The sequence below is a fragment of the Pelodiscus sinensis genome, chromosome 2, assembly GCF_052426305.1.
Source record: "Pelodiscus sinensis isolate ZL-2025 chromosome 2, ASM5242630v1, whole genome shotgun sequence".
NCBI classification, from domain to species: Eukaryota; Metazoa; Chordata; order Testudines; family Trionychidae; genus Pelodiscus; species Pelodiscus sinensis.
In genome coordinates this window covers 236,802,209-236,813,044 of record NC_143053.1, presented here as the reverse complement: position 1 = coordinate 236,813,044, position 10,836 = coordinate 236,802,209, and the positions used below count along the sequence as shown (strand labels likewise).

At 38.3% G+C, this 10,836-nt stretch overlaps 1 protein-coding gene across 1 annotated transcript; it reads right to left on the bottom strand.

The window, feature by feature from the left end:
- Positions 1 to 1,400: 1,400 nt before the first annotated feature.
- KLF6 (KLF transcription factor 6) lies at positions 1,401 to 10,536 on the bottom strand. Its single transcript, XM_006111884.5, has 4 exons — positions 10,038 to 10,536; positions 6,664 to 7,237; positions 4,414 to 4,537; positions 1,401 to 4,146 (listed from the first exon to the last, which is right to left on the bottom strand). Exons 1-4 carry the CDS (start codon positions 10,137 to 10,139, stop codon positions 4,095 to 4,097), a joined length of 852 nt encoding a protein of 283 aa, XP_006111946.1. The 5' UTR covers positions 10,140 to 10,536; the 3' UTR covers positions 1,401 to 4,094.
- Between the last annotated feature and the right edge of the window lie 300 nt (positions 10,537 to 10,836).

The following is a 10,836-nucleotide window of genomic DNA, read 5'->3' as shown; positions in this document are numbered from 1 at the left end:
ACAAGATCAAGGGTGAGAGAAAGGAAGTTGTTAAAAAAGGGAATACTGAAAGTATGGGATAAATCTAGGTCCTGCAGCCATCTCTCAAATCTATAGGAGAATTCACAAAATGTATAGTAAAATGAATCCAGCCTGCATAAAGCCACGCAACCATGATTTAAGGCACTAAACAGGTGGAATAGGGATGGAATTCATTAATCCAATGCTACCAGCCCCTACGTACTCACTATTTCAGACCATAAATCAACCTAGTTGCCATTAATCTCTCACCTCTTACATCTGAACCCATTGCTACACATCAGCCTGTTTGGCAAGGGGCCTGTCTGTGTGTTCCTGGACACCCTACTCTCATCTCATCCTTGGCTTGTTTTACCCTGATTATGATATTACTAGTTCTTGAGTTTTAATCCACATCTTATTTAAAAGTAAGAAACGTTCAGCCCAGTTTGGGCTGTGCTCAGAGTCAATTCCTTCCCACATAACCTTGTAATCTTTCTGACTTTGGTTTATTCTATGTTTAAGCAACTGACAAAAAAATGGTGGAGGTCACACACATAGAAAATGAACTGTGTATGTATCCAAGCAAGTGTACATGTCTGACATGCTCTAAAGAGCCAATTGAATGAAAGATTGTAGCTCATAGGAAAGTTTTATGGATAGAAGGTCATTTATACATGGACCAAATCTCGCCTAAAAGAAATAAACCTATGGGAAAGGGCTAGGAGAAAGGAAAACTTGTTCACTACCCTTCACAGAGTTCATCCCTCAGACAGATCCATATGATCAGTCACCACTGCTCTATCCCAGTTTACACAGCAGAATAAGTACTTTGTGTGTTCACTTAACAAGAATGAAGGTAATAGAATACAAGAGTTCTATCAACAGTACAAGGGTAAAATGCATAGAAGTTCTGCATCAATGGGATTCTCTGTAAAATGAGTGCTTGAGTGGCTACCCAAGAGAGATCAAATGTCATCCAGCAGATGATCAGAGCACCCGCAGAGGACAACATGTTCTTCTACAGGTGGTGCGCATCTGCGCATGCCTTGGTGCACATAAAATGTATTCTGCATATGTATGGAAACAATTACAAGAAACATTGTTCTGCTCCCTACACAAGTTTCTTCAGTCCTCCTATTCAGAGGGAAGAGGATTGATCAAATGTAGATTATTCAAAGTATGGTCAAAGAATATGTATTTTGGTAGACTTGATTATAAAAAGATATTAGTAATTTGCTTGAAGGCTGAACAAGGCTCTTCTGCCTGCTTTCTAATGATTGACTGTAAGGCATAGGTACTCAAGAATAGCTGGCCCAAGGGAAGCTATACAAAGGTTAATGCAATTCAATAAAATAAGGTAAGATTACCTGTAGATCAGAGAAAGAGAACCAGACAAGTGCTGCTGATAAGAATTCTTTTTTTATGTTATTCCAATAAAAAATACATTCATACAGAAATATAACAATCTTGCAAAAAACAATTTCAAATAAAATCTTGTAAAACAAAACATTTTTACAAAAATTTTACAAAGATTCTTTAGATAACAGGGTGCTTCAGAAACAAAAAAAGAAATTTCACTAATAGAAACGTTTTCTTAAATGTCAAGCAATTTTTTTTATTTTTATAGCTTGATTGAGGCTCAGTTATCACCTGAACAGAATGTACTTGCTTATTTGGAAAAAATACAGGCATTTGACATATGGCACAAAGCCCCACCCCATCCAAACAAGTCTGATGGTATTTCATAATTGAGACAAGCCAGTGCAAGTTGTTTTGTTTTTTTTAAACTTGTTTACCAGACTTATTATGGCTAAGCATAGAGCATTGCAAACTAGGATCTTTAAAAAAAACCAACAACAGTAAATTCATTTTCTGGAATTTGTTTTGTTTTCGAAAAAAAAAGTGCATTTTCAGGCATTTTGATACAAAAATGAAATAAGAATTTAGGCCTGTGTGTTCCTTAGAACTAGGTAATTTGCATATACTTTTCATTTTTAAACCACTTGTCTACATACTCATTTCCAGGAAGCTCTGCCAAAATATTAACATAGTAAGCAAAACCAAAAAAAAAAAAATGGTATGGTTAACTGCATCAGTGTGATGGTGAGCTGGTTTTGAAAAAAGGCTTACTACTTTTGGACAAACTATTTATAATCTAGGAGAAGATAGCTTTGTGTTTTCATTTTAGCTGAACTATTTAAAATTAGAATTCAACCTCTACAGCAAGCAGTTCATTTTCAGATCCTGCAATAAACCTGAAGGCCAAAATCTGAGTGTATGTCATCTGAACCTAGCTAGTATTCTTTTAGTGTGCTAATAGTCAGTTCATTTCATTTTAATGGCCACAGATATGCTATTCCAGACAAGCCAACATCTACAAAACAGTCAGCAGTCTGAGGACTGAATGCCAACAAGACCTTTAGTAAACGGTTATGCTAAAGGTAAAGCCTCTAAAATGCTAATTTTTAATAGCTGTATCTTTCATTTCTTTTGCCTCCTTTATGACCATATTTTGGGGGGTGGAAAATCTTCACAGGCTGTTGTATTTTCTAACTACACGTTCTAATTTTTTCCTTTAAAAATATTTATATATTATCTATATATACACACATACACTGACTGTACACACAAATATACATACACAAGAATTTTTCTGCCCACTTTAAAAAAAGTATTATAGTTTCCTTCTGTATTACCAACAGATAGCTAGATATATAGATGTGAAACTTGTGCCTTTTAAGCAAATACATCTTTTAATACTTCTGTATCTTTAATATGTATGGAAACATCACATATTAAGTACAGCTGGGGTGTGAATATACACAATTGTTGTGCAAGGTCAATATAAAAAAGTCTCCAGGTGGCAGGACTGGTCAGGTATTAAATTGCTGTATGCATTATACTGTAACACAGTCAAATTGTCTAAGAAACAAATACTGTACTGACATGAAGGACTTTTCTCTGTATTTGTCTTTGTGAAGGAGGACCCTGGAAGTAGCCTTCCCCCCACCCCCCATTATACATTTGATACAGTACAATGCCAGGTGAAAAAGGAGCCTTAATAAAGCATGCATCACCCATACCCCTGTATAAGACCCCCTGCAAGAGAAGGTCACTTGCATAAGGCACCATTATTAAGGTCAACAGTGCATTAAACAGCTAGAAAACCAGAAATTAGTCCTCAAGGCATAAATAAGAGAAAAATTAGCTGCATGAGAAAAATCAGTTTCTAACCTATAGTGGTTTTATCCACCCAACCGAAAAAAGTTATTCAGGTTCCATATATTATGTAACATTAGACCAATTGTATTTTAGCTGCTCTTAACTGGAATCAAAATTGCAGTCCTGATTAGAGAATGGAAAAGCATATAGTTCCCCAGAACCATGCAATAACCTTTGTATTATAATGAAAAGTTATAGTTGTGTTATATTTGTAAATACACAGCTTATACAATGGATTACAAATGAGCTCTGTAGCAAGTAAAACAAGCTACTTGACACATTGCACGTTTAATAGCTGCATCAGACACCTAAAGCTCCTCTCATACAGGAAATAGGGGCTCCCCCATCGCCACTCTGGCGTTCTGACTTTTTCCCCCCATCTTTTCCTTCTCTCCAGATTTCCCTCTAAAGGTGCAGACACCCTCCCCCCACCCCTTGGAAATGATTGGTGGTCGTCCCATCTTACAGTATATTCCTTACATACAAAACATTCAGACTTTTTTCTCTTACAGTTATAAAACAACCACAAGAAAAAAAATGTGCCTCCGCATACAGTCATCAATAGATCCTCAGTAACAGTCACCCAATCATTAACATTCTCAGTGCACATGCTCACGGCAAAGGCTTAGGAGCCACTCAGAAGGTTAGGTACCAGTGTATGAGTCCAGGAAACCCCAAACATCACGCACCACGGTTGCCATGCCGTTTCTTACGTGACTTATTAGCCCTCAAAAGACCTTCAAGAAAGAGAGGTCCTGGAGGCAACTGGGTAGGGTGCAAAATGGCATGCTTTGGCTGGAACACGCATCCCTCCTTTCAAGGCTGTTCAGCCTTGAAGCTGCTTAGCCCACAGGATTCACCTCTTGATCCATTCAGAGGTGTCGCTTCATGTGAAGGGCCAGGTGGTCAGACCTGGAAAAACACCTGCAAAAGAAGGAAAGTTGTATTTCACATTATGCACATCACTGAAAATGTAGTACTCAAGCTACATTCGAAGTCATTCATCCTGTTGCATGAAATAGTGTCTCAAAAGAGAGACTAGAATTAATTTCCACTGAAGGAATCTGTTTATCTGAATCTTTTTATCTTTACTAAAAATAGATCTTATTTATTTATTTAGAGAACCTACGCCTGCTTCCCGCCATTATAGATCACTTTGTTTTTTAAAAAAGTGAAATTTAATTCACGTACCTGTCACAGTGACTACATTTAAAAGGCTTAGCACCAGTGTGCTTTCTGAAGTGTCTGGTTAACTCATCACTTCTTGCAAAACGCCACTCACATCCTTCCCATGAACATCTGTAAGGCTTTTCTCCTGTAAATAAAGCATATTACAGATTAACCATGACTTCACTCAAACAACATTGTCTCGTTAAGTTTTAAATATAAAGATAGCCATTTTCCAATCATAACCATTTAGTGTTTTTGAGAATGTGGGGGCAGAAGCTTGAAGAATCATTAAGATTCATACTTAACTGTAACATCAGCATGTTTAAAACCAAAGGCACCCTAACTGAAAGAAGTTAATAAGCACCAATTGAAAAGGAACCAAAAAGAATGCTAGTTAAGGACCAGTTACTATCATCCTTGTTCATTTTGAGTAATACCTTACTCCATGAGTAGTCCCATTAATTTCATGTTAACATGGCAGAATTGGGCCCAGAAATGTTTTGATTCACTGATATAATTAAGTACACTGTTTCACAGATTATCTACACAAAATGGTAGACCTAGATATACTAGATGAAGAGTACACAAAAATTACAATTGCCACTTTGAACTCTGTTGCTTTCAGTTAACATCTGATGGAAATACTACCAGCAATTCACAGAAACAGGTATAGCTACAAATCAACCAAAACAATAGTTCTGCAACAGTTAAGCAGCTAGCAGCTATTTACAATCTGATCAAGAGCCAGAACTTCAATGGAAATTGCTCCTTCCTCTTTTTTGGAAGTGCCTCATTTTATTTCACTTCCACACCAGGATGAAAGCATAAGTCAGCAAAATGACTTCCACGAATGTTAAAAAAAAAAAAGAAAAATAGGAATGCTGAGCTGATAGATCAGAGTAAGGTATTTCCTTTTGCATTTCTCTCTTCTCCCTCACTACATGAAACACATTCGACATTTCTGGAGAAAAAAAACCCTTGACTGGCAATCTAAATATGCTCCTCTCCTGGAGCAGTGACTGGTGAGTCAACCAGCTGCACAACATCTCTAGCTCCAGGGTCTGTCTACACTGCACACTTACTTCACAATAAGCTATTCCGGAATAACTCAAAATAGCTGCAGGCAGACTTCCCTAATGTAGACGTGCTATCTCCATTTAAAGCCCCAAAAGGCACTGGGGAGGAATAACTGAGATGGCCCTAGTAAAGGGCTATTTCAAAATAGCAGCAGTGGAGCATCCACACACACACACCCTATTTTGAAATAGGCATTATTCCTTAAAGAATGAGGTTTACAAATTTTGGAATAAGCCGTCCATTATTTCTAAATTATTTCAAAATAACAGAATGGCTGTGTAGATGCTCGCACTGTTATTTTGAAATAACGCTAGTTATCTTGAAATAGTGCAGTGTAGATGCACCCCCAGATTTTAAGAATTGTGGTATATTAACATTAAAAAAAACCAAAAAACAAAAAATCCTGTGTCAGCTAATCTCACCATAAGGAATTATGCAGGCCCATGAAAGCCTGTTCACTTTACTCTGTCATGACAGCCTCATATATTGATTTTTTAATCAATATTTCAGAGTAATAAAATGCTACAGTTTTTTTTTTTCAGTGAAACCATTACATAAAGTAATATAAACTTCTATGTCCAGTCTAGTTTTATGTCAGGAGGATTGGTACATTGTGTGGTCTTCTGATTTTTGCTAAAACTAGTGTACATAAGAGTATTTTTAATATTATGCAACCAGTGCACACTGCAGTTCTACACAATACAGTCAAGGCCTGTGGCTGTTTAACTTAATAGTCCTTGGTGGGTAAGAGTACAATAACACTTCCTCTGAAAGCATCTACCCTCAGTTATAGTTCTTTTAAGTGAAATCCCTGCTTTTGTGAGAAAGTCTCAATTTCCTTTTGTCTTCTAAAAAGGTTAACAAAAATAAAACTGTTGTCTAATTTACTTGAAGCATTTTAAAAAGACTGCATAATTCTGAAACTTCTTCAGCACTAAACAGAAATGGAAACCATTAATCTGTGACAGAAGTCCAGTCTACACCAACATATCTTTATTCTCAAGACAATCTTGAATCCTGCTTATGAAGAGAACAAGGAAGTGATGTTTTTCATTCTTGTAAACCTCTGGCATAATTGAATCATCTTCCCATTCTTGGGCTTTCGCCCAATGATTATGCAATGTTATGACAACTCTGCCATTGGGATATTCCCTACAGTAGTCTTCAATTCCTAGCTGACACAAGGTTACTAACCTGTATGAGTGCGCTGATGTGCTTTCAGATGTGAACTTTTAGTGTAAACTTTCCTGCAACCATTGAATTGACACCTGTGTATACGTCTCCGACCATCTGGTGAAGAGTCTCCATTGACTGGGGTACCTTTTTCTGCAGTCTTTCCAATGGTACCAGTACGAATTTTACCTGGTGAATGTAATTCACCTGACATACAATTCCATAGCTGAGAGGAAGCTTCTTTGCTCAACTCGGGAGAAGAAGGGGGAGTAGAAGTTACTGATGAACTCAAATTTCCTGAATTGGCTAGAACATCACTTATAGGATCAGAGGTAAATTTAGTAGTAGGTGAAAGTTCCTCAGAGCTGTCTGAAGATTCACTGCTTACATCAGAATTCAAACTATTGGTTTCTAAGTTCTGGCTACTAGAATTGTCCTCTTTCGGAATACATGTACTTTTCAGTTCAGATTCCTCCTTTTTCTCACGTGCCAGAATAATTTTGGTCCACAGATCCTCTTGGCTATCAAATTTAATTTCAGATGCTGATACATAGCAGGGTTCACTTTGAAGATACCGTTCCAGCTCTAAACAGGTCTACAAAACAAAAACAAACAAAATTTACAAAATGTTTTTTAAAAGAAGAGACGAGCTTTAAATTTCAAACGGCATGCAAGAAAGTGGGACTATTTAAAATTGCTAGATGCCTTAGATATTAGAGGCTATTCCAGTCATAACCGGGTGATTGTTGCAAGAAAAGAAACTGATCTGGGCAAGAGCTCAAACACTAAGCTAAAAGTGAAAGTCAGTCAAAATTTTCCAAATATTATTTTAATGAGTAAAATTGTAATCTCCATCACAAAATTCTAGAAGGCTAGTACTGAACACACTTTAAAAACATTGTGCATTTTAAATCAGGTTGTTTTTACAATTTCTAATGGGCTTTTATTAATATTTGGAAGTCATTTTGTATTGCTCACACACAAAAACAAGGCTAACGTGATCAAAATTGTCTCTTTCATATCCTAGGATCAAATACTGCTACTACCACGACACTGCATACAACAGTGTGCTCTGACATTCAGTTAAAACCCAATTGCTATGTCACAAAACAAAGCCACATTTTAGTATGGCTACAAGTAGTTGACAATCTGTATTTAAGGGGAAAAAAATCAATGGAACCTCAGATAACCACCCATTTCCTGTGTGTGAGAACTCGACCTAGACTTTCAAAGAACGTCAATTCCATGTGCACTGGCATGCACCACATAGCTTTAGCTGCTTACATTAGTCGTCCCAATAACACAAGGAACTTCAACAAGAGGAGGAAAAAGAGTTCCAGAATAGTAATGTGCTATTGTAAAGGAGAAAGGGAAATTACTCTAAGGGCCTGCTGGGAGTCCCACAATGAACAAGAACTTTATCTACTGGCCAAGAGTGCAACTGTATGAGTCATCTCTAGTTCTTTCACGTAATGCCAAAAGAGACTTCCTTTTAAAATTCTGACCATCAGCCAAGAAAGTATTGTGTTCAAATATACATACAATGGGACATGTAATTATCTCTCTTTCTCTCTCTCTCTCTCTCTCTCTGTCTGACTGACACACACACACACACACACACACACACACACACACACACAAGGGGGGGGGGGGAAATGGAGAGAATCTTTCAAGTGGTTAAAACTGGCTATCAGCATTCCCTTTAAAATTTCAAACTTTCTAGGGGCATGTGTGTGGGCAAAAAGAAAAAGTGCTAGAAAATTGAGACTATGGGGGTTTGTTTACCACTATAACTTAGTTTATCTGTGTGGAAGTATTATATGGTGGATCTACCCTTATTGACAGTTCCTACATACTAGCTTTCCGTTCAACACTGCACTTATTTTATCAAGATTATCCCTCTCAAAACAATTTTGCAAGCACAGCCAATCCAAAATGTTGTATGTTTACTCCTCCAACTCAGGACAGTTTCTGTTATGATATGGACGTCTGTCCTCAACACCACTCAGCTGAACTGGGTTGAATGTCATGATCAAGCTGATAGCATGGTTAAAAATGGAAGAAGGAAAGAGGAAGGGGAAAAAACCACCCCCACACTCAATATTTATGTATATACCTATCATTAGGCAACATTTTTGCAGTGCACATTTTTAAAAGGTATTAAGATACAGCATAACAAAATATTGATCCTCCAAAGAAAGTGCATGTCTTAAAATCTTGTTAAACTAATATTTTGGCTAATTTAAATTCCTCATTATGTAGATTAGCAGTGGGGACAGAAAAGCTCTCTGGGTTTAAATGCCTCTGAAGGCTATTGGGAACCAGTTTTGGCTCTTTGCCAAAATCCCAAATGCTTGAAAGAAGCTACTTAGATCAATTTCAATCACGTACTATTGGAGCTGCGGGGGGAGGGGGAAGAAATTGCATACAATTAGTAGCATGTGATGCTTGTAACACTTTGGATTTCAACCTTCCAGAAGCGTTTCTTGTCTTTCATACAAACAAGCAGTATTGGATCTGGTAATTCTATTTGTTAAAAGCAAACATCACTGCAGGGAGTATAGTAAACAACCTCCCCCCTCCAATAAAAAGCAAGACAATGCAAAAATGTCAAAGGCAATCTCGTCTCAGGCAATCCAATTACTGGGACAGAGGGGAAAAAATACATGTCCATTAAAGGCAAAAGCCCCAGTTCTTCCTCCTCCCAAACTAAGACTCGAGGCAATTAACAAACAGGATCGCTGTCATATGACTGACAACTCACTGGGTTGTGCAAATACATTTTTTTGTTTTGCTAGTCAACAACGAGGACAGCAGGTAAAGCGGGACTGAAAGCTTTGTGAATCCTTTACATCAGCAACCTCTTCAAACTGGTAGTTTGCCAGCATACCAAAACAAGACATCCCCCCAAAAACACACCAATGGGGGAAAACAATTCTTGGCAAACATGGGGGGATTTCAGATGACAAGATCCAGCTGTAGAATTTGGACTTCATATAGGATAAAACTTTCGCCAGGAACTGCACTGGATCAAGCGAAAGCAAAGCTCAGAAGTTTGGATTTCACGCTGTTCGTTGTTTTTGATGAGCCAAAAAAACACCCCCTCCCCCGAAAAAAACAGAAAACGCATTCAAACACATTGGCCTCTGTTTTCTCAACTGACAGTCCCTTTCATAATGGGGAATGCATTAAAAAAGAAATTCAATTGCACTGAGAAATATATTTATCTTTTAAAAAAATCCCTCAAAATTAAAAAAAAAACCAAAACACCTGCTTCAAAACTTGCTAATGTCTCCTTTTCATTCTCCCCAAAAGCCCGGATGATACTTTGGCATTTTTATCCACTCATCGTTTAATGTGGCTTAACGACCAACAACAAAAACAGCCGTGTTTACCTGTTGCCAATATTCCTCCAGAGATGGTAAAGCTGAGAAGTAACCAGTGTCATGCACAATCTGGAGTTCCTGGAAGATGCTGCACATTGGGAGAACATCCATGTCTAAATTGCAACAACAAAGTCAATTCTGGTTACAAAAATACAGATGCCTCCTCTATGGCTAGAGGAGGTGAGTGAAGCGAAGGGGGTGTCAATATATTGTCTGTTTCCACACACACCCCTTTACTCCAGAGAAGAAAAAAATATAAAAATAGATTAATTCCTTTCGGAGATTAGGAAGAAAAAAAGCAAAGTTTCATGCAAAGTTTAATTGCACAGCAATTAACGAAGTCTCCAAATGCTGCCGCTGCTCTACTCCCCTGTAGCTCGCAGAAGACACTTGCTCAGGAGCCTACACAATATTTGCAAACACTGAGCTGACTGCAAATGTAACCCCCTGCAAAACTTCCCTGTTCTAAGCTCTCCTTGGCCACAGTCACAACCACAGCCTCCGCCTCCTCGCTCCTTTCCCCCCACCTTCTCCTCTATTCCCTCCTCCTTCCCCTCGTGATCCTATTACGCTAGCTCGGAGCGCTGCCCAATCTCTTCCACCAACTCGTTACACCGCGTTCCAATGATGTCAGAGCAGCCCAATCGCCTTGCGGGAGTCATCTCGGCCCCTCCTGGCGTGACCAAGCCTCTCCGTGACGGCTGATGCTATTGGCGAGATTCGAAATTCGCCCAATCCTGATTGGTTGGCTACACGGCAGGCTATTTTTAGCAGGGTATATAAAGCAGAAGGTGCCGAGCTGAGGAGA